Source organism: Muscardinus avellanarius, assembly GCF_963383645.1.
Source record: "Muscardinus avellanarius genome assembly, chromosome: 12".
Taxonomy (NCBI): Eukaryota; Metazoa; Chordata; class Mammalia; order Rodentia; family Gliridae; genus Muscardinus; species Muscardinus avellanarius.
Window position 1 is genome coordinate 43,360,191 of NC_137798.1, and position 24,641 is coordinate 43,384,831.

Sequence of the window (24,641 nt, forward strand, 5' to 3'; positions counted from 1 at the left end):
AGAGTCCAGCCTGTGCTTCCCTACAGCAGGGGTGGAGAATGACCAAAGTATAATTGGAACCTCCCCCTGAGGTCCTGTGCAGATATTGTGTCCCGATGGATTTTCCTGTGTCTCTGGAAATTCCAGCTGGGCTAGCCGGTGTGGTCCCAAGATGTACCCTGGGCAAATGGATGCTGGTTCCTGGATGCCCACACTTACTGCCAGAGCTCTGCCTGTTACGAGAGTGCAGGCTGGGTGCGCTGCTAATACTGGACCCAGTATTAGTGTGAGTGGATGCAGCTGTCTATTGCTGCTGGTATGCTCTTCCAAGGTGTATTGAGCTGTGTTCTTGCTTAGAACTAAGCATCTGGCTACCAGGAGGGTGGGAACACCCAGCAGTGGGCCAGGGGTGCAGGGTAGGTGCTCAAGGGTCCAGTGCACAGTGTCCAGCAATGGTCTCTGCCTCCCGTGGGACGTAGAAGCTGGGGGTGCCCCAAGGAGATTTCCGGGTCACACAGGGCTTTCGCAGCCTGGAAGGCAGGCTCTGGCAAGGTGGCAGGGGCTTGACACACAAGCAGGCTCCAATTTAGGGGTGGCAGTGGCACAGGCACTGACTACTAGCAGGGGACCGTGGCGCAGACAAGGTGCACAAGGAGAGTGCTCGGTTCTGAGGCTTGGGCCTGTGCTGGGGGGTTGGGGCTGCGCACACGCTAGGACCCCAACTTACCAGGGCGCCCTCAGGTACCTGACTTGGTGCAGGAATCCGTGGGAGTCTCTATGCAGTTGTGATCCGGTCGCTGGTGAGCACACAGAATTCTGATGTGGGTGCTGCTCGCTGCTTAAGGTGCGGTCCTAAGTTCATTTTTAGTCCCGGATTATCTTGCCGCGGTAATATCAGGCAGGCAGCTCCTCGGGCAGCTGCAAAAGCAGCCCGCCGATCGGCGTTCCGATCAGCGTTCAGATTGTATCTGCAGCAGGTCCCGTGTCCGATCTTTGTTCTTCTTCAAGTTCAGGGTTCCACCGAGGTACCTGGATGTGTTTTGGTTCCTGGTATGTATTTATTTTGTTTATTAAGACACTGCTTTCTAAGTATTTGAACTTTATTTGCTTCAGCTGCTGAGAAGTGCTGTGTCCCTCAGTTGCCATTTTGAAAAAAAAATGTTTTTTTTTTTAATTTTTTATTGGTGCATTGTAATCATACACTTAATGGGGTACAAGGTGATAAAGACATATATGCACACAACACTCATTTTGCTCTTCCCCAATTCCCACCCCAGTCCTCCCCCTCCCGCCTTCTCATGTTTGGCCTAGCGATTGACTTTGGTATGTTTATGAATGTACATCATGTATATTAGGGAACTCCCCTCTTCCCCCATACCATCCTTCTCAGTTAGGTTGCCTTATTTGCTCATCTATGGTTTCTCCTGCTTCATCTAGAGTTCCTTCTATGATGCCTTTTCTCCCCAACTTCCACATATTAGGGAGAGCATCCGATGAGAAATTAAATTTTAAATAGCATTCACTGCTCTGCTTTAATGTCAGTAGTCACTTGGTAGAACCTACTGAGTAGGGGGAGGGCATTGAACCCCTTTCTTCCAATAAGAGAGCAGGCATAGGTTGACTCAAATAGCACACGGACTGTAAGCATATAGTGCGTACTGCTTATTAAAACAGCAGTAGCGGGGTATGGTGGTTCATGCCTGTAATCACAGTACTTGGGAAGCTGAGACAGGAGAATCACAGGTTAGAGAACATCCTGCTGCAAGACACTCAGCAACCTAGGGAGACCCTGTTTCAAAATAAAAAATATAAAAGGGGCTGGGAGTATAGCCTGAAGGTAGAAAGCCCCTGGGTTCAATCCCCAGTACCACATAAAAACAAAAATAAAAAAGGTAGCAATATCTATAATACTTACCCAAGGGATTCCTTTAAACCCAACATGTGACCAGGCGTGGTGGCGCACGCTTGTAATCCCCGCGCTTGGGAGGCTGAGACAGAAGGATCACACAGATTCGAAGCCAGCCTCAGCTACTTAGTGAGGCTCTCAGCAACTTAGTGAGACCCTGTTTCCAAATAAAATATAAAATAGGTCTAGGAGTATAGCCCGAAGGTAGATAGCCTCTGGGTTCCACCCCCAGTACCACCAAAAATAAATAAATAAATAAAAATAAACCCAACATGTGATTATTGTGACCCACAATTATAAGTCAAATGAAAGAACTATGAAATCTCAGTTTGGGCATAAACACATTTGTCCACAGCTAAGTAAGTATTTAAGAGGTTGCATCTAGATTGTAAGTGATTACTTTATTTTTAGGCATTAACAGATTATTCAATTGTGCTGCTTCTTAATGCTGGAGAAACTCTACAATTAAATACCTTCACGAATCGTGGTCTCATCTACATTGAACTTGAGAAGTACAGCTATGCTTTGGAGGTGAGCTTTCTTGGTATGTGTGAAAATAAACCCATTTGTTTTTGCAGGTTATCTTCTGAAAACTAGTGAACATGTTTTTACTGCTACCAAGTTGCACTGCTAATCAGTGATTGTGTTAACAATAACTGTGTTGAAATACTTGGAATGACAAATAATTTTTGCAAAAAATGTATGGTGTGCTTTTACTTCATTTTGCTTATAGGTAAATAGCCAATGCATAAAAATTGTAATTTTTCTGGAAAGGAATGCAAACAAAATTAATTATGTGGCAAAAAAAGAGATCTGTGTCTCACTCTGCTGCTTGGTGCTCTATTTCACAATTTTTTTCTTTTTTCATTGGAAATATATCAAAATAGTCAGGCACAGTGGTTCATGGCTGTAATCCCAGCTACTCTGAAGGCTGAGGCAGGAGGATTTGCAAATTTAAGACAAGTCTGAGCAACTTAGAAAGACTCTTGCCAGGTATGGTGGCACACATGTAATCCCAGTACTTGGGAGGCTGAGAACGGAGGATCCCAGGTTCAAGGACAGCTTCAGCTACTTAGTGAAGCCCTCTGTAATTTAGTGAGACCCTGTTTTAAGATAAAGAATAAAAAAAAATAGTGCTGGGGTTGTAGTTCAGAGGTAGAATGACCATGGGTTACATCCCCAGCATGAGAGAGAGAGAGAGAGAGAGAGAGAGAGAGAGAGAGAGAGAGAGAAGAAGAAGAAGAAGAAGAAGAAGAAGAAGAAGGAGGAGGAGGAGGAGGAGGAGGAGGAGGAGGAGGAGGAGGGGGAGGAGGAGGAGGAGGAAAGGAAGGAAGGAAGGAAGGAAGGAAGGAAGGAAGGACTATCTCTTAAAATAAAAGCTAAAAAAGACTGGGGATATAGCTCACTGGAAGAACACTCCTGGGTTCCATCTCCAGTACCCCCCCCCAAAATCTGTTTTAAACAAAACAGAAAATAATTGCTCAGAATGAGCTACTGAGAACAGGTTTTTAAGTTAGTGTGAACAGGCATTAAAAATTATAATAGATGTAAGCCTAGGCAATACATTGAGTATATTGAAAAGAAACCAGCAGTTTGAAATTTTTATCAGTATAGGATAAAGAAAATTCCTAATTCTCATTCATTTTTTTTTTTTTTTTTTTTTTTTTTTTTTTTGCGGGTCTGGAGATGGAACCCAGAGGCATTTGATCTCCGAGCTATATCACCTGCCCTATTTTTTTTATTCTTTATTTTGAAACAGGGTCTCACTAAGTTGCAGAGAGCCTCACTAAGAAGCTGAGGCTGTCCACGAACCGTGATCCTCCAGTCTCAGCCTTCTGAATGCTGGGATTACAAGCATGTGCCACCACGCCCGGCTCCTAATTCTCATTCTTAACTTTTAATTTTTATTGTCTATTTTAAAGTAACTTTGGAATTAAGAAACACAACACAAAAATTAAATAGCATTTAGGAGTTTGCAGTTAAGACTTAATAGCAGTTTTGTATCATTGTTTCTGAAGAACTGCATCCTAGAATTATATAGTAGAGTATTTCCTATTCTTTTCGTCTCCCAAGATGTCCTGCATAATTTTCTACATATGGTATCATCTTCTGAGATTTTGCCCAAGAAGATCACTTATTTTCTAGGCAACTTATACTATGATGGAATGTAATTTTAATATTTGATTTTCTTTAGGCTTTTTTTTTTTTTTTTGTAGTGGGAATTAGACCCGGGACCCAGGGACATTTTATCTTTGTGTTACACCCCCATCCTTTTTTTTTTTTTTTAATCTTGAAGCAGTCTCACTAAGTTTCTGAAGATCTTGTTTAGTTTCTGAGGCTGCCCTCAAACCTGTGATCCTCCTGTCTTAGCCTCCCAAGTATAGGACTTTTGATAATTGAAAATATCTTTGAGATACCACTAGGGATCACCTCAGATAGAAACAGCTAAAGAACTTATTTGTTTGTGTCAGACAAAAAACTGGAAATGTGGGCAAGGGTGCTGGGGTGGAGACCGTGAGAAAAATGGAGGGGGAGAAGGACCTCAGCTGTGGGGAATCGAGTCCAAGGCCTGAGTAGTCTGCCGAGTAAATACTTATTTCATACTACACAACTATATGAATTCTATTTATTGCACCATTGCTACAAACCAGATTCCACAGTGCTGGAAAATTTAAAGTGGTGACCTACAGTGGAGGAAACTGGCATTCAAAAGAGGTTAAATAAGGTCTTCAACCAGTAAGTACCATGGCAAGATCTGAATTCAGGTCGCACTTGGTTTCAGATACAATGTTCCTTTCAGACAAGGCACTGGCCCCTAAGATGGGAAAATACAAAGACTGAGCCTGAGTCCTGCAGGAGCTGATGGACTAGCGAGAATCATTCTCGACCCCTCTCTTTCCTCACCCCACATCTCACCAGTTAGCATGTCTAGCCAGTTTCTCCATGAAAGCACATTTTGATTTAAATTTATTCTCAGAATTGCCATTGCTGTCTTCCTCTCTACTAGTAGGTACTGGGGCCAGATCTGAATTCGGATCTCAGAGCAGAATCCTGGCTCTGCTGGACTGTTGTAGTAGCTTCCCTGCCTGCCTGCCTTTCTTGATTCCACAGCTGCCCTTGGTACGCTGTTCTCCACACAGCAGCTAGAGGGAGAGACGGATTAAAACCATACAGCAAGCCTGGTGTGGTGGCGCATGCTTGTAATCCCCGCACTTGGGAGGTGGAGACAGGAGGATCACGCAGATTCAAAGCCAGCCTCACTGGCTTAAGATACCCTGTTTCCAAATAAAAATATAAAAAATATAGGTCTGGGAGTGTAGCCCGGAGGTAGAAGGGTTTCCAGGAATCCCAGTACCACAAAAGTAAAAAAATAAAAAACCATACAGCAAACCCAGTGTGCTGATGCACCCTGGTGATCCTAGTACATGGGCGGCTGAGACAGGAGGATCACAGGTTCCAGGCCAGCCTCAGAAAACAGACATTCATAACTGACTGGATCCTGGGGGTTTAGCTTGGAGGTGGAATGGCCCTGGGTTCAGTCCCCAGTGTCTGCTTCTGTGGCTTTCTTTCTCTTTCTCTCTCTCTCTCTCTCTCTCTCTCTCTCTCTCTCTCTCTCTCTCTCACACACACACACACACATACACACACACCATGTATTATCTCTCTGCTCAGAGCTCGCAAATGGCTTCCCATCACACTTGGATGTGCCAGGTGCGGTGGCGCACGCTTGTAATCCCAGTACTTGGGAGGCTAAGACAGGAGGATTGCAGGTTCGTAGCCAGCCTCAGCTACTTAGTGAGGCTCTCTGCAACTTAGTGAGACTGTTTCAAAATAAAGAATAAAATGGAGCTGGAGTTGTACCTCAGAGGTAGAATGCCCCTAAATTCAATCCCTAGTAATACACACACACACACACACACACACACACACACACTGAACTCTTTCTTTTTTTTTTTTTTTTGGTGGTACTTGGGTTCCTGGAAACCCTTCTACCTCTGGGCTACACTCCCAGATCCATTTTTATACTTTTTGATTTGGAAACATGGTCTCTTTAGCCAGCGTGATCCTCCTGTCTCCACCTCCCCAGCGTGAGGATTATAAACCTGTGCCACCATGCCCGGCGCCACACTGAACTCTTGACTATGACAAGGAGCACTCTGCTTGGTCTGCCTGCTGCTTTCCTCTGACCTCATGGACAGTCCTCTTTTCCCCACCCGCCTCCCTCCACTCTTGGCTTCTAGTCTTTGGTGATGCCAGTCCCCTTCCTGCCCAGGGCTTCTCGGTTGCCATTCCCTGTGCCTACAACTCTCTTCCTACTGATCTGTGGATGGCTCACGTCCATTTTTCATTCAAGTTTCTGCTCAAGTGTGACCTCCTTAATCAAAAAAGTAAACAGTTTAAATGGACTATTAAACAGTAAAAGAAATCAAAATAAATCTGGGAAGGGGAAATAGAGAGCAGAAAAAAAAAAAGATAAAACAGTAGACCTGAGTCCAACCATATTAGTAGTGATTGTAAATGGGAATGATCAAAAGACATCCAGTAAAATAATGATGGTAATCTTTAAAAAGAGCCAATGTATTCTGACTATAAGAAACACATTTTATTTTTATTTTTTTTAATTTTTTATTGGTGCACTGTATTCATACATCATAGTGGGATACAAACTTTTGTAGACATACATGCACACCTCGCCCAGTCAGCCCCCACCCGATCCCCACCCCATTCCCTCCCCATCCCTCCTTTCCATGCTTGGCTTAATGGTTGACATCTAGTATTACAGCGATTTATCCAAAATTAAAAATAATAATCTCACATAACAGTTTCATTTGTCTGATACCAAGCTTTTGATAACTTAAAGATAACATTTCAATATTTCTTTTTGCTTTCTTTCTTACCAGAGAATGTTTTTTTTCTTTTTTTTTTTTTTTAGGTAAAACTATCATATATTTATATATTTATTTTTCAGAAAAAAAATCTATGCTAATATAGAATATGGACTCTAGATACCCAAAACGATCTCCAAAAAGAACAAAGCTGGAAGATATATATTTTCTGATTTCAAACCATATAAAGCTACAATAATTGAAACAGTGTAGTACTGTTCTAAAGGCAGATATATAAACCATTGGAGTTAAATAAAAGCCTAGAGCTAAATTCTTTCAAATATTGTCAAGTTATTTTTGACAAGGAAGAAACACATTTTAAATATAGTGATATAGGCAGGTAAAAATAAAAGGCTGGAAAAAGATGTGCCATGATAATGTAAATTAAAAGAAAAAATGTAGCTGGGCGGTGGCGCGCGCTTTTAATCCCTGCTCTTGGGAGGCAGAGACAGTAGGATCGGGCAGGTTCGAAGCCAGCCACGCTGGCCTAAGAAACCCTGTTTCCAAATAATAAAAGTATAAAAATAGGTCTGGAGTGTAGCCCGGAGGGTAGAAGGGTTTCCAGGAACCCCAGTACCACACACACAAAAAAAGAAAATAAAAGAAAAAAAAGAAAAAGAAAAAACGTGATTACTTTCTAAAAAATTTTAAAAATTCAATATAAATGATGCAGGCAGAGGAAAGAATAATAGAGGATATACGATTGACTAACAAAAGGTCTGTATGAAAAACCAACACCATCCCAGGAAAAAAACTTTTTTGTGGGAAGGATTGATTAACTATGAGGCCAAGCAGCATGAGTGCTAAAACCTACTAGATAAAATTTATTTATGTGATTGCATTGCTGATGATGTGATATTTTTATATGTAGATGTTTATTTAAATATTTTATTAAATTTATGTTTAGTGGTATTCTTTTATTGTCTCAGGTCTCAAATATTTTTGTAGGACTCTGAAAAGTGTCTAAGTCTCATGCTGACCCTGGGGTCTTATGAAGGAGCGTGTCCTGGGCTGAGGTGGCAGGATCTCTTGCAGACTCAGAACTTTTAATTCTTTTAAACAGCCTCTTCCTCGGGCCATTCAGATCCATCTCAGTTATCCTTCCAAACTTCAAATCATAGGGTTTGAAGCCGCAGGAAAGCATCTGCGTCCCTGGACAGATAGATACACTTCTTTCTAGAGATGTGGATCCCAAAGGTGGGAGTAGACTTAACTAACCCACCCACAAAGCCCTGTTATGCTCGAACACGGGCATGAGCCAGGGAGTTTGTCCAAAAGTCCTGTGATTCTAGAGGTTCTTTCCAGGGGAGTTTCATTTCTATCTAGGCAGGGAAGTCTATGGTGGTGATCACTGGGTATAAGCAATAAAATCTGTGACATAGTTCATTAGACATTGAAGAACAACACCACAGGAAAGACTCCTTTATTTTTTTTTCCCCTTTCTTGAACTGAGGATTTAACCCAGGGGCATTCTACCTCTGAGGCATACCTCCAGCCTTTTTTATTTTTTATTTTTTATTTTTGAAACAGAGTCTCCCATGCTGGCCTTGAACTTGTGATTCCCTTGTCTCAGCCTCCCCAAATACTGGGGTTACAGGTGTTGTTCTGGTTCCATTTTTAGAACTATAATCTAAGAGACTGACCACATATCTTAGAGGAAAGAATATTTATTTTCTTAAGGTTTCGGGTTCAGTCCATGTGGGGCTGGGGACTGAGGACCTCAGGGCCAGGTGGAGGGAGGTGGAGAGAGGACAGCACAGGGGCTCACGGGTGGTGCTCCTCACATCATGGAGGGAGGGAGGGAGGGAGGGAGGGAAGGAGAGAGAGAGAGAGAGAGAGAGAGAGAGAGAGAGAGAGAGAGAGAGAGAGAGAACACGCGCACATGCACAGAGGAAGAGGAACCATTTATGATCCCAAAGCCACACCCCAAACATTAACAAATGAGCTCTTTAAGGGACATTTTATCTAACTATGCCCAGCTAAATTTCTATTTTTGAAGTAGAGGCAAGGAGCATGAGATTCTGAATGACTTACAGTGGGGTTCCTCTTCTCCAACCATTCTAGATGTAGTGCTATGAGGAAAAACAAGAAGTTTTAGGAAGGTGTATATTCCAATTCTTGTGTTATGTCTACTCATGTGGAATAAAAGTTAGAAGGATGTTTAAGAAAGCATGGGAGATAATATCGCAAAATTAACAACGTATACAATCCTTTCAGGATTTTAAACAAGCGGCGCTGCTGAGTCAGACCAATGTGAGTCTTTGCCAAGCTACCGCCATGTGCCATCACAGGTAAGGAGTGCAGAGGGCAGTGAAGGAGCAGGTGATGTCTCCAGACCTTCCTAATCATGGCCCCAAAGAGAAGCCAGGAAGGAATGGAAGAAATTGGGAGGGAATTTGTGGATGTGACAGAGTACAACAATGGAGGGAGACACCCAGAATTCCCTGCGTAGAGGTGAGGACTACCACATCACCTGTGTCTTCAAATCAGTGAGTAAACACTTGCATCATGCAGTGTGGGTGTCCATCAGATTCAGGTCTGTACCTTGGGAAAGGACCTTGGTAATATAGGGTATAAAAATTTGCCTAGCTCAAAATACCTGAGTATAAAATAAAGTAATTTAATTAGTTCATAAAATGGAACTAACTTTTAAAAAGCCCATTTCCTGAAGAAGAGGGTAACTTCTAAAAAGTTATGTAGGTTCAATGAAATTTTGCATTTTTTAAAAACATAAATCTAAAACTAATTAAAACAGAATCAGGGAATATCTACAACAAAATACATTATAGTCTACAAAAAACAATACTTGAAACAGCATTACTTCCTTCTGAGATTATTATACAAATAAGTAAGTTACACAGAGAGAGAACAGTTATATAAGGTTAAACTATGGAAGCTGATCAATTTAAAATACTATAGAGTATATTGAGAAACCATATTAGATATTCTGCTAACCATAATGTTTATATTTCTACATGCACATTTGACTTTTAAAAGTTAATTTTTGGTCACTTAGATTTTAAAAGCATAGAAATTTAGGAATGTAGATTTTAATATGGGATAAAATGTACTTGGTTAAGTAATAGTTTACAGCATTACTTTTAACAAGAGAAACAATAGCACTTAATTTGAAGGAAGCAATTAGAACAGTTCATTAATTGCATAGAATAGGCTGTGCAAATATTCACTTTAGAGAATAGAATATAACTTGAATTATTTAGGAAACTGCATTCTTTATTTTCCCTCTTAGGGTGTTAGAGAGTATATCTTCATTTCCCTATGAGAGTGAACGTTTTTTAAATTTTATTTATGAACAAAGTAAGATAGTAACTGGAACTTCTGAATGTGCCTTTGGTTTCAGATCTTCCATTTTCGACAGGCAGAAAAACATAGTCACACTGTTGTCTATTTTAATTTAGCAACCTTCGCACAATTAATCTCTCTAAGTGATTGTCATTCGTAAGAGATGGAATAAGGATGACTGGTGTGTTTGTTTTGATGGATGTGTGCAGACCAAAAACACGTAAGGTCCTTGCATTCTGTTAAAACTGAAAACAGACCCCCAATTTCTCTCAACCTCTTTCCTATGTTTAGCAACTATTAGAGTCAGTACGTTTCTCTGTGTGTCAGTTCACAGTCTCTTTTATGAAATGTAATCACTGTGTATATATGGCAGAGCCTCCTTAAGCTGACACTGCTTTGCAATTCCAAATAATCAACTTTCATCACTCCACTAGGATCTCTATTGTTCTTTAATGAAAGTAGAATTTAAATCAACAGTGAAGCCCTGATAACTCAGAGTCCCAATTCCATGTGTATCTAGAGGGAACAGTTTTACTGAACTTAACAATCAGGAGTGTTTGTGATTAAAATTTTTTTTTTCAGGAAAAACATTTTTGCTTTTCAAGGCGACCTATAAATAACACACTGTGGCAATATGGTTTGTAACAGTGGGAATTCATTTTCGGTGTCTTACAGTAGGGAAAGTAAATATTTTCTCGTTTGGTAAGTTTTATGAAAGGAATGAATCTTTAAATTTTAGGGCTTTGATCTTTGAACTTGTGTGGCCTCAGACTTTTGAAGTATCCTTTGTATACTTCTTGCTCTCTCACTCTTGTGGTTGCTAGGAGACAACATTCCTTAGGCTGAATATCCTACTTGTGGCCCAATTTAATTACCAAGAGTGTAATGGCAGAGTTGATTTTTAGATCTTTCCCAGAAAGCCACCTTTGTATTAAAAAAAAATAATATAGCAGGAGCTTACTCAGTAATATATCCTATGCACTTTTTGCTCAGTGCATTTGTTTTGCTATTCTTAATATTTGCATAAAAAGTTTTTATACATTTTTAACCCTGCAAGCCACATTCTTTAGTTTGGGTAGGTACGTGTGATTTATTTGTACAACCCAGCAGGACACGGCTGGTCACATATGTGAATAATGTGGTAGACGCTGTAGGCCTCCCTGTCCTTTGCTGTGGCCTAGAGGGCAAACTCAGCATGCTTCATCTTCAGTAGACACTGTATTGAGAAGCAGGCAGCATCCGGAAGTGGTCACATGACTTTAGACTTATACAAACACATTTTATTTTTTATTTTATTTTTTCATGGTACTGGGGGTAGAACCCAGGGGCTTTTCTACCTCTGCGCTATACTCCCAGACCTATTTGAAAACAGGGTCTCACTAAGTAGCCGAGGCTGGTTTCGAACCTGTGCAATCCTGCCGTCTCAGCCTCCCAAATGCTGGGATTACAAGCATGTGCCACCATGCCCAGCTACAAACACATTTTATTCCAGAACATTTTTTTTATATACTTCGATATTTGTGGTAACCAGTGTTTAACAATTCATATCTCAGTGAACATACCTTGATACAACATCGATATTCTGTCACTTTTTTTCCTTTGGCTAAGTGCCATGTGATGACTTAACCAGAACTTCAACCTGTAGGACACTGTGATAGACATCTCCGAAAAAATGAAATGGCTGTGTCTACGACAGAATCTCTTTCACTTATTCATTTGCTCTTGTGGTAAGGAAGTCTGGGGAGTCTGTCCTCATCTCTCTACTTCCTTTGACTTGGTTTTAGTCATCGTCAATTTCGAGGTACTTGTCAGGTGGCATTCAGGATCTGTGTCCAGCTTTCAGGCTTAATGACTATTTACGTAGGCTGAACAGACTGGATGCTCCTTAAAGTTAATGCTGACAACTAGATAGGTGTAGAAAATAGTTTCCATCCCTGCCTTTGGTAACATACAATGGATCTTACCTGGTGGTGTGTGTCAACGACAATACACTGCCCTGTTATTTTTGTAATTGGTTAGGCTAAACAAAAGGAGAGCTTACATTTTCTAAACCATGTATCGTAATATTCACTCACAAAGGACTTTGAATTTTTCTCTGGGTAAGAGTGGGCAGTGCATGTGACACAGTTTGGACACCAATATACCAGGAGCATTTCAGTGATTGATGGGGATAATACAAGGAACAGGGGTGGCCCTGAAAATTTCTGGTGTGAAACCTATGGTGAGGCCTGTGTCGCCACAGGTGCCCATCATAAGTAAATAAGTCACTGTCCATTGAAGACACACCAAGAACGACAAAATCTACCAAGATAGGTCTTTTATACGAAATGTCTGTGCTGTATTTCTTCTTCTTTTTTTTTTCTTTTTCTTTTTTGTGGTGCTGGGGCTTGAACCCAGAGACTTTCTACCTCTGAGCTATACCACCAGCCCTGATTTTTAAATTCTTATTTTATTTTGAAACAGGTTGTCCCTAAGTTGCTGAGCTGGTCTTGAACCTGCGATCTGATTCTTCCTGTCTCAGCCTCCCAATGTATGCACCGCCATACCCGGCTTTTGTATTTATTCTTGATAAAAAAAAAAATGTTATGCCAAGCCAAAGATGTAGCTCAGAGGTAGAACATGTACAAGGCCTTGGGTTTAATCATCCCCCCTCCAAAAAAAGAAATGAGAAAAAAAATGTTTTGCCATGTCTAGAACTACTGCTGTAATAAAGCAAAACGTCATCTGGGAAAGCCCTGGGACCCTACAATCAGTGGGCTCTATTTCTTACATAGTGCTAATTGTTAAGACAGAGAAGCACAGTTCCACTGTAAACCACATGAGGGAAATGACCTCATGACTTTTGAGTGAGAACCCACAAAGTGAACTCAGAAGATCCTACTGGCTCACCCGCGTTGCCTGTCTGTGACATCAGACGCCAAACTCTCCTCATGCCTCTGTGTTGATTCTTGTGTAGTGTGATCTAGCAGAATACTTGGGCTCCTCTTTTGGGTTTTGTTTGCCAAGACACGGAGCAAAAGTCACAAGTACTTCAAATATTTTTTTTTGCCTATGTGTGTGTGGTACTGGGGGTGAAACCCAGGAGCTTTCTACCTCCAAGCTATACCCCCAGACCTATTTTATATTTTATTTGGAAACAGGGTCTCACTAAGTTGCTGAGAGCCTCACTAAGTAGCTGAGGCTGGCTTCGAACCTGTGCGATCCTAGTGCCTTAGCCTCCCAATTACTGGAATTACAAGTGCGGCACCACGCTCGGCTACTTGAAAGATTTTTCATGGTGTGGACAAGCATTGAGAAATACTCATTTAATAAAATTCTGGGAGGTCATTGCTTTGGGTTTAGCTCCTTTACTAGGCCCCAATGAACTAGACAAAACCAAAATGAAGTCACTCTAATTGACACAAAAATCACACCGAAACTTTAAGAAAGCAGGTAGATCCCCAAATAGAGTGGTTTTCTAACCCCCCAAAATCAGGAGAGTCCAGACTGAGGTGGCATAATGAAGAAATACCCTCTGCTCTAACCCTTAGCCTCTGCCCCAGAAGTAGCCTCAGGTAGCCTGATGTTAACCAATCACTTCCCTCCGTCACTCTGTTTACTTGTTATCTTACAAACCTCACTGTTCTTTTATACCCCAGTGGGGTTTTATTTTTGTTTATTTTTCCCAGTTGGATTTTAAATAAGTTCCTTTACAATGGTGACTGGGAGTGAGGTTAGTGCCCAAAGTTTTGGTCAATGGTCCATCCAGAAAGGTTGAGCCAAAGTGAAGAGGTTGACTTAGTGGGGAGAATGGTTACATCGGCCTAAAGTTGCCTCACAGTTTAAGAGTGGCCTGAAGCTTTCTCTGTCCACAGTGAACTGTAACTTACCTTGATGTGTAACAGATCACAACCTACTCTTGTAAAAGGCAACCGGGTCTCAGTCAGTCACAAGCAACCAGCCACTCATTCAAACAGGACAGAAGCCCACTGTAATCCCAGGAGCGAGCTCCTGCCTCACTGTTTTTTTCTGAATGTTATTTCCTGTTTCTTTTTTTTTCAGTACTGAGGGAGGATGGAACCCAGGAACATTCTACCTCCAAGCCACACCCCAAGACCTATTTTTTTATTATTATTATTTATTTTGAAACAGGGTCTCACTGAGTTGCAGAGGGCCTCACTAATTAGCTGAGGCTGGCCGTGAACCTGGGTCCTCCTGTCCCAGCCTCCCAAATGTTGGAATTACAAGTGTCATTTTGGGTCTACATTGTTGCCCAATTCTAGACTCACAAGTAAAGCCACTTAGTAAGGCTGGTTTTATTATAATTTTCGCTTTTGACATACTGAATCATATGGTGAAAAATGAAATTGCTTTTTAGGTTCAAAATGAACTGTTGTGCCAACCTTCTAAACACATCAAGGAGAGATTCTCAAATAAGATCTTGCCTTTAACAACTTTTTAACTCTGTATGGCAGATGGTGCAGCCCCCAGCTTTAGTGTGCTGCAGACTACAGAATCTGGCTCTAATTTTTATTTATTTTTAGAGTTGCCTTATATTAATGGCATGAGATACTGATTTTCTTTTTATGGTGCTGAAATTAGATTTTTTTAAACAATAAACTTAGTTAAGCAAAAAAGCCCATTGACTTAAAGGAAAATACTCAGTAGCTCAACGTGCAGGCAGAACATAGGGTTGAACAGCTTTCATGAAGGAGAGGGTGAAGTTTGGGATACTGTTATAAGAGCCACTCTTGTGTAATATCTAGGCGATGATAGCTTCTAAAATAGTTGTCCTGAGTTCCATGTATTTTATAAAGGAAAAAATGGATAAAACAGTGGTAGGTATGTCTTATTAAATTTTGAAACCTTTTTGAGTAGTAATGAAAAGAAAAGAGGTAAAGGGTCTTCTTGCTAAATAATCTTCATACCCTCTTATCTGGTCCTCATGACAAACTTGAACTATTTACTGTTAACTTGCACGTTCTGGCTTCAGTCTGTCCTCTGCACCTTTCTTCTCCCTGACCACACTGTTGAGATACGAGATCACTGGCTCTCTTGCATCACCTATAGTATGTTCCAAGCGGAGGATGTGTAGTGGAAATTGTGTGTGCAGAAAAGCCCAGATTCTGAAGTAAGCCATATCTGAGTTTGAATCTCAGATATTTACTGTATGCAAAGTTAAGGTGCTATTTATTATGCTGTTTTTTATGTGCAAACTCTTCTGAGCCACGATTTTCTTTTTATCTGTAAATCACGATCATAAAATTAACTTATAGAGTTGGAAGAACTAAGTGAAATGGCATTTGCAAAGCACTTAGCCACAGTATCTGGTAATAAGCAGTTACTCAGTGGTAGCTCCTTTATTTAAAAAAAAATACTAGACTCTCTCCATGTTAATTGAGACTAAATATAATTATTAGATATTCATGTGAAACAGAGAAGTGATTTCATGTGTCCATGAACAATATTTGATTCCTTCAAAACCCTCATCACAACCACACGAGAATAATCAGGGAGGACAGAGAGATAGAGTTAATGCTCAGCTACATACATTCACAAGTTTAGTAAAAAGGATGTACTTCTTTCTCTTCCTTCCTCTTCCTGCAAAGAAATAGGCTGTCTTTAAAATCTAAAGGTAGAGCCGGGCGTGTTGGCGCACGCTTGTAGTCCCAGCATTTGGGAGGCTGAGACAGCCTCAGCTACTTAGGGAGGCAGTCTGCAACTTGGTGAGTCATTGTTTTAAAATAAAAAAATAGAGCCAAGCGTGGCGGTACACGCTTGTAATCTCAGCATTTGGGAGGCTGAGACCAGAGGGTCGCGGTTTGTGGACAGCCTCAGCTACTTAGGGAGGCCCTCAGTAACTCAGTGTGACCCGGTTTCAAAATAAAGAATAAAAAATAGGGCGGGGGGTGTAGCTCAGAGGTGAATGCCCCTAGGTTCCATTCCCGGACCCACAAAAAAAAAAAAAAAATAGGGCTAGGGCTGTAGCTTGGAGGTAGAATGCCCCTGGGTTTAAACTCCAGTACAACATACACACAAAAAAAGTTGAAGAATGTCATTCAGACTTTTGTAATTTGAAGAAAGAATTAAAGAATTCCAGAACACCGCCTCCCATGCTCACCCTTGCCAGCACATGCACATTCTGTTGTGAAAAGGGGCTCTTACTTTACTTTACCAAAGTCTTCAAGGAACCTGACAGTCATCCTTCGTCCTATGGACATATGTACTTACAATGGGTAATAAAACATGAAAGATTTAAAAATAATACCTGATGTAAGGCTTTTTGGAAAGCATTGACTACGTCACCCAAAAGCATCAACTCACCAGAAGGCATGAATATTTTCATTTTTTTCCCTTCAGAATTAAAGAGTTTGAAGAGGCTGTCGATTTCTATACCTGGGCTATTAACATGAACCCACATTTTCTGGATGCTTATATTGGACGGGGGAATTCTTACATGAAATACGAAGTTGACGGAGCTACCAAGCAAGCACAGAAAGATTTCCTGAAAGCATTACACTGTAATCCATCCTACACAAAAGCCAGAATTAGTCTAGGCTATAATTTGCAGGTAATGTTATGTAACAACAATTTAAATATTGAAAGCATTGTTTGGGTAGGAGAAGGAATAATACATTTGGCCTTTTTCTGGCATTGGGGCTAAATGTTATTTCTTTGGTTATGAACCCAGGGGCTTTTCTACCCTCACTTAATATGCAGAGTAGCAGTGGAGAGAAGGAATTTCCTTAGTCCCAGGGAGTCTGCCTAGACAGACTGGAATACTAGTCAGCTCTTGAACCTGGGTTTTCATAGTGTCTATACCCTTCCCTACCCTTATAAATAACTTTTATGATTTGCTTGATGAATTTCACATATAGGAACCTGGATAATGTTTGTTTCATTAGCTTATACCCTGATTCCATAGGTTTTTCACCAAATGGAATAAATAATGATTTTTTTGTGTGTGTGATACAAGGGGTTGAACCCAGAGGCCTTTTACCTCTAAGCTACACCCCCAGCCTATTTTATTTTTTATTTGAAAACAGGGTTTCACTAAGGTGATGAGGACCTTGCTAAGTTGCTGAGGCCGGCCTCAAACCTGCCATTCTTCTGTCTCAACTTCCTAAGTACTTTAGATTATAGGTGGGCCAACATACCTGGCCTATGAAAACTTTGAAGTGAACTCTACTTGTACAATAGGTCAAACAGAGGATTTATAGGGACTTCTGGATTCCATCATCTTTCAAATGGCAGTGAATTGGAACTTGCTGGAAGGCAAGGGGACAGACACTTGTTCCCTCCAGCAAGAGGAAAGAGTGCAATGTGGTGGCCAGTTGGGTCTCCAGGTGGTTTCTGGGACACTCTGGACTGACATATCACTGAAACTTCATAAACCACTGAGCCATTGGCACTGGTAAAAGATGTGGTGACATTTTTGGAATCAAGTACTAAAAGCGCTATATTTTTCATGAACTGAGTTTACTTAGGCCTTCTTTTTATCCCTTCTAATATTCAAACCTTAAAGCCGGGCGTGGTGGCACACGCTTGTAATCCCCGCGCTTGGGAGGCAGAGACAGGAGGATCGCCCAGGTTCGAAGCCAGCCGTGCTGGCTTAAGAGACCCTGTTTCTAAATTAAAAAAAAAAAAAAGTATAAAATAGGTTTGGGAGTGTAGCCCAGAGGTAGAAGGGTTTCCAGGAACCCCAGTACCACAAAAAAATCCCCTTAAATAATGGGCAAAACATGTGTTCAAACAATTACACTTTTGAGAAATTCCTGTTAATAATCTGCCATTCGAATGGCTGTCTTTTCCAATTCAAAGTAAGCAACTTTGACTGATCTAAGACAGATAATATTATTATCAGTGGTGTGATTGGTGGTTAAAGTGAGGTATGCCCAAGAAATTTTTAATAAGGGAAATAAAATTGCCTTCTGTGAGCTCAATATAAAATTATTGGCTCACTGTAGAAATTTGCTATATCCATTTAAAGAGACAGGTGACTCCAGAGTGGCTCAGGCTGATTGGCACCCAAGGAAATGTGCCAGCATCCTCACTGGGTGTGTTCGACCAGCATTTCCTGAGGATCTGATATAGGGCAGGAGCTGCTTTTGGCCTAGAGGTGCAGCAGCGAACAAGACACACTTGTTTCTGCTAGGAGAGTTTAATTCCCAGTGGAGAGACAGGGGCTAACAACCATGAGCAAGCATTTGATTATGATAAGTGCAAAAAAGAAAAGCAATCGGCTCTTTAGTCCAAGGGAACCCAGCCGTGACTAGAAAGAGGGCCTTCTGAAAAATTGACATATACACTGAGGAGTGAAAGACCAGTCACAGGTAGGGGTTGGGGATTGGATGTAGTGGTCCAAATAGAGGAAACGGCCCAGGAGGAAGTTATGTAAGAAAGAGATGGAGGGTCCAAGTGGGCAGAACGTTGTGGGCAAGGGAGAGTAGTTTGAGACAAGGCTGGGAAATTAAAGATGGGCTGTTGTCGAAGGCCTTCCAGTCCAGTTAAAAATGTGAATGGCGCTAGTCAAGGCAATGACATCAGGTTTGCATTTTATGAAGCTTTCACTGGGGATAGAACGACTTGAAAAAGGATTGAAAACTCCAACAGTATGAAGGATGGAGTCAGGAAAGGAAAGACTGATAAAGGAGAGTTAGGGCCATCCAAATGCTATTTGGGGAAAGAGTGACAATTGGTTCAACAAATATTCATAGATTCTTTCACTATTTGCCTAGAAGCACAGCAGATGTCGTCAGGAACAGATGACAGAAAAGGTCCTATTGGGAGGCTGTTCGCAGTTTGATATTTCAGTATGCTACCCTCAATTTGCCTGCTCTCTTGTTTAGTAAATGAACTTGCGAAGGCAACGTGGATTTCCAAATGGTTTACCCAGAGAGAAAGGCTTTGCTGGTCACAAAAGAGGGCCTAGTTTCCTAGTTGCTGTATTTCCCTTTTACTGTATACAGGTCACTGGGTTCAGCTTGGTTAAAGCGTCAGCCTCTGAGATTCTGGCAGGTCAGCTTTTTGAGCCCAGGAGAAAACAGGACAGACTCTGCTTGGCAGTGAATTAGTTAACTCACTGCCTTCCCGGGAGGGGTGCTCAGGTGCCAGCCAGTGTTCTTTAGGAAATACTCTGGCATCCTCTGTGCACGGTGCCCCTCTCCTGACCTTTTCCCTCCCCCTGTTGGTGCTAAAGTTGGTATAAACAGATGCCTAGTAGATTTACATGCATTCTCCACCGAATATGTATAGTGGTCTTAAAATTCCAGATGCTGGTATAATTTATCAAAATATGTTTTATGCTATTAGTTATGCAACACACATTAATTTTACTTTATATATCATGCATATATGATATATAACTGGAGATTCAGTGTTAGGCAAATAAATAACAATCTCTACCTGTGGTTTTGGAGTTCGACATAAAATTTTTCAACGACTGTCAGAAGCCTTGCTGTCTCACATGCTAGCTGGGATTTTATGTTGCCTAACACATGACTCTGCAATTGAATTCATTTTAATTAAGTGGAATTTCACTATAGAAACTCAGAGGTGCCAGGCATGGTGGCACACACACCTGTAATCACAGTACTTGGGAGGCTGAGAAAGGAGGATTGCAGGTTCGAAGACAGCCTCAGTCACATAGCAAGACCTTCAGCAACTGAAAGGGCTGGGAGTATAGCCTGGAGGCTGAATGATTCCAGGTTCAAGACCCAGTATCCCCTCCCTAAATACTCAGAGGTGATTACTCAATTGAATACACTCACGGTATAGCGTACACAATATAAATATGCCCTTGCCAAAATTTTTGAGCCAGTTAGAATCAAATCATAAACATTTGTTATGATATGAACTATTTCTTACTTTGTGAAATCTGAAAATTATTTCAGGCCCAAGGAAAATTCCAGAAAGCTTGGAATCACTTTACTATTGTCATAGAAATTGATCCAAAGAACTACCTGGCCTATGAAGGAAGAGCTATAGTCTGTCTTCAGATGAGTAATAATTTTGCTGCAATGCAGGATATTAATGCTGCCTTAAAGGTAAGAATCTACTTATGTTATATTATTACTAGCATAAATTAACATCATTAATGAATTGGTTCAAGTAAAAAGTTCCCTGTTACTTTTTAAAAATGACTTGTGGGGAAAATAATGTGTGTGTGTTTCCCATGAATGATTTATAAAGAGTTATTATGGCTTGACAACTTTATAATTTAAATGCATTTAAAATTAAATTCTTGATAAACACTGATTCCTCTCAGTAAATGTAGCTTGTAAATTTCATGGGACATCAGTTTTATTCTACAATACAAAATGAATGAAAAACACAAGACAATATTTTGGATTTGAAGGGACTAAAGAAAGGACAGTGTAACACCCTAGATTCTTGTAATAAAATGAGCCGGGCGTGGTGGCGCACGCTTATAATCCCGGCATTCGGGAGGCTGAGACAGAAAGATCGCGATTCGCAGCCAGCCTCAACTACTTAGTGAGGCCCTCTGCAACTTAGTGAGACCCTGTTTCAAAATAAAGAATAAAAAATAGGGCAGAGGTTGTGGCTTGGAGGTTGAATGCCCCTGAGTTCCATCCCTAGACCCGCCAAAAAAAAAAAAAAAAGAAAAAATTAAATGAGAAGAACATGTTTGGAATGCATTAGCAGAAACACTTCTTTTTTAGTTTCTGAATTTTGTATCTGCATATTTGAGTAGAGGTTGTAAAGTCTGAGATGAGAGAAAGGAAAGAATTGAAAGATAACTGTTACTACGTAGGCCAAATAAGCATGTCAACTATTCAATTTAATTTCTTCTCTAGCTTAACATAGGTAAACAGTTAAACTTTCCCCCTGTGTCTATTCCTTGGAAAGGAACCGGGTAAAGCACTGAGATTATTTGTTTTATTGCAACCAAATCAACAAAGTGTTGACATGGAACCAATTTCATACCAAGTCTTTTCTCCAAATATTTGCTCTAATGGGATTTTACTTGCACTATAAAATTACTCGTTTCCCACAAGTAGATTTCATAACACTCAATTCTGCAGACATGAAATCGGAGATAAATACTATTCCCGGACGCTAAATACTCATACTATTATATTGCAGATCAATACTACGGCAGAGTTCTTAACAAATCGTGGTGTGATTCACGAGTTTATGGGCCTACCACAGAATGCAATGGAAGACTATCAAGCTGCAGTTTCCCTAGACCCCAAGTACTCACTGGCTTACTTTAATGCCGGAAATATCTACTTTTGTCACAGGCAGTTTTCTCAGGTAAAGTGAGTTTTTTTTTACCATTTTCTTTTTTATTTCTTTTTCTTTTCTTTCTTTTCTTTTCTTTTCTTTTTTTTTTTTTTTTTTTTTGGTGTGGGATTGTGGATTGAACCCAGAGTCATTCTACCTCTGCGCCTTATTTTACTTTTTTTTTTAAATTTTGAAACAGGGTCTCACTACATTGCTGAGGGTCTCAATAAGTTGCTGAGACTAGCTGCGAACCTGCAATCCTCCTGTCTCAGCCTCCCAAGTATTGGGAGGATAGGCGTGCACCACCGTGCTTGGGCTCTCCATTTTCTTTTTGACATTAAAAAGTTTTTTTTTTTTTTTTTTTTTTTTTTTTTGCTCTATATCATTTCAACATGCAATCCTTACAGCTCGGAGTAATAAATCATTAGCTCCTCTTTAAACAAAACTAATGCTCTCTTTCATTAGAAAGTTTATAGTTAGTTCCGGGTGTGGTGGCGCAAGTTTGTAATCCCCACGCTTGGGAGGCGGAGACAGGAGGATCGCACAGGTTCGAAGCCAGCCACAGCTACTTAGTGAGGCTCTCAGCAACTTAGTGAGACCCTGTTTCCAAATAAAATAAAAAATACGTCTGGGAGTGTGGCCCGGGAGTAGAAGGGTTCCATCCCCAGTACCACCACCATAAAAAAAAAAGTTTTATAGTTAGCCATTAGGTGTTTATACCTGTATGGATTTATTCTGGATACCACCAATCATCCAGAGAACATTTTCTTGCTGTTTCCCTCCATGTCTGGGCTGTATTCGCCATCACATCTTCAGGACTAGGACCCTCTGTTCTCTTCCCTTCACTCAGAAGCCCTTCAAGACCCTCTGTGATGGGCTGATCTCATCCACCCTGAATCATATCTTATCTAAGTTGCAGTCATAGGAGGATTGGCTGGGAGAAAGGAAACTTGAATTGCAGCTCTGGTTTGGTGTGATCCCTTGATCTCTCTGGACCTAACTTTATATCTGAAATAAGAGTGTTGGGGTATTTGATATTTTCTTAAAATGTATCTTGTTGGCTTTGTGCTGCAATTGCGTGACTTGAAGCTCTTGCCCTTTTTAACGTTTTCTTATCGCAGCCGCACTCGGCTCTGCTCTCCTTGACTTTCTCTTACTGCTCCCCATCTTTTGGACTTGGCAGGGTAATTCATTTCTCATCACCCTCTCATTTGTATTAAGGTCACATCTTTTTTCCTGAGTATTGTTTTGGCAATTTTTGTCAGTAATTAGTTTGAACTTAAGTAAAATACCCATGCCAGAAAACTTACATTTTAACAATTTTAGGTATGAAGCGTGTACAGAGCTCAGTAGTATTAAATATATCCTGTAATATTTATTAATTGATGGTTTCCCAAAACTTTGTACCAGTATTTTGTGTTTTCTATTTGACCTAAGAACAAATTAATTGGACATTTAATCTGGTGAAAGGGTTTTTTTTATATTTTTATATATCTCTAAGTGTATTTTTAAAGTGTTTTCCTCTGTAATCTGTCCTAATTTTTCCCCAGAGAGTTTTTTTTTTGACATTTATGAAGGTGTATAGCTTTGCTCTAGTGATCATTGTGTGTGTGTGTGTGTGTGTGTGTGTGTGGTACTGGGGGTGGAACCCAGGGGATTTTCTACCTCCAGGCTATACTCCCAGACCTATTTTATATTTAATTTGAAACAGGGTCTCACTCAGTTGCTGAGAGCCTCACTAAGTAGCTGAGGCTGGCTTTGAACCTGTGTGATCCTCCTGTCTCAGCCTCCCAAGTGCTGGGATTAGAGGCATACTCCACCACCCTGGCTTCAGCTTGCTTCTTAATTTATTTCTTTTCCTCCATTCAGTTTCTACTCTCATTGCCTTAAGGGCTGGTCCTTATTTTCTTTGCCAGGTTAGATCATGACCCCTAACAGCTTGCTGAGGCCTTTGAGCAGCCTGGTTGGCCTCAGGAGGGCCACTGGCCGCTGGGGCAGTTATGGAGGGTCGTTCTGGGAGGCCTGAGGGAGGGCGTCCTCGCTCAGCTCTCAGGGGACAGAATGACAGCCAAGGTCAAACGCGCTGCCCTTCATCCTCTCATCACTCTCTAGCCGAGTCCTCAGAATGCCCCTTGGCATTGTAGAGTTAGTTAAGGAGATTAAGACACATTTCTGGATATCTGCCAATTAAAATACATTCAAATTATCATTATCTTTGCATTTGATAGGCCAATGACTACTTCTCAAAGGCTTTACTATTTGATCCCCAAAATAATTATGCTCTCATGAATCGAGCTATTGCAAATACAATATTAGAAGAATACAAAGAAGCCGACGAAGATTTTGCATGTTTAATCGAAAGGTGTCCCTCTTGGGCGGCAGCGTATTTTAACAGAGCACATTTAAACTGCTGTTTAAAGCAATATGAACCAGCTGAGAAAGACCTTAGTGAAGGTACATGTTTTTGTAATATTTTGGTAAGATTATGGGAGCCGATGTATTTGTTTTTAGGCTACAAAAGAAGCTAACCATCAGGTCTATTCTTCTAGGTGAATGCACATAAGAATAAATGTGCTTAGATATCATGTCTTTGGCATAATCAATATAGATTCTTTATGTCATATCTTAAAGGATTGGTAAGTTGAGATATGGAGAATGACCAGGAAACATTACACAATGCCAGTCTTTCAAAGAAAGACATTGTGCTGTGGTTCCCTACATTTCTTTTCTTAGGGAGACTGAGTTTTTTAAATTTAATTAAATTGCTGCATTTGGAAAACATGTTTTCAAATAAGCAATACCAATGTTCTTGTATAATTTTTATTTTAGAAATAAAACTAGTTTTGAGTGCTTGCAAAGCCGAATCTTGCCTTTGTTTTCTTTTGCAGCCCTGTCTTTGAAGCCTGATGACGCTGAAGCTTATAACCTAAGATCAAAAGTTCGTGGTAAACTGGGTCTAATTGAAAAAGCCATGGCTGACTATAACCAAGCACTTGATCTTGAAGAATATGCCTCGGTCACATGAGCATTTAGGCCGCACTTTGCTTTCTGCAGTAGTTTACAAAGCTGTTCTTCTGGAAACTGAAATATAGTTGTTTAGAAGCTTGCACTGCCTTTGCTATTGTGTTTGCTATGCTTGGTCTTCGATATAACCCTTTAGTGCCATCTAGCAACGTGTTTATGTTTCTCGTTAATCATAAAACGTTTAGATCTTTTTCTGCACATTTGGAATACCTCAATAACTGAATTTCTTCTTAGAATGCAGGATTTAAATGGGAATGTTTCCCGAGGAAAACTTAATGCTGAAAATATTTTCTTTAAAGTAAAATATTTTTTTTCTG

The 24,641-nt window shown here is 40.6% G+C and overlaps 1 protein-coding gene across 1 annotated transcript in view; it reads left to right on the plus strand.

Moving 5' to 3' along the window:
* The window catches only part of TTC6 (tetratricopeptide repeat domain 6), a gene marked incomplete at both ends in the record, with an annotated part of 184,150 nt that extends 159,825 nt beyond the window's left edge, over positions 1 to 24,325 (plus strand). Inside the window, 7 exons of the mRNA XM_080707135.1 lie at positions 2,297 to 2,416; positions 8,989 to 9,062; positions 16,414 to 16,624; positions 19,947 to 20,099; positions 21,160 to 21,330; positions 23,529 to 23,754; positions 24,189 to 24,325. Of these exons, the coding sequence (XP_080563261.1) occupies positions 2,297 to 2,416; positions 8,989 to 9,062; positions 16,414 to 16,624; positions 19,947 to 20,099; positions 21,160 to 21,330; positions 23,529 to 23,754; positions 24,189 to 24,325 (1,092 nt within the window). The remainder of the gene's footprint in view (positions 1 to 2,296; positions 2,417 to 8,988; positions 9,063 to 16,413; positions 16,625 to 19,946; positions 20,100 to 21,159; positions 21,331 to 23,528; positions 23,755 to 24,188) is intronic.
* Between the last annotated feature and the right edge of the window lie 316 nt (positions 24,326 to 24,641).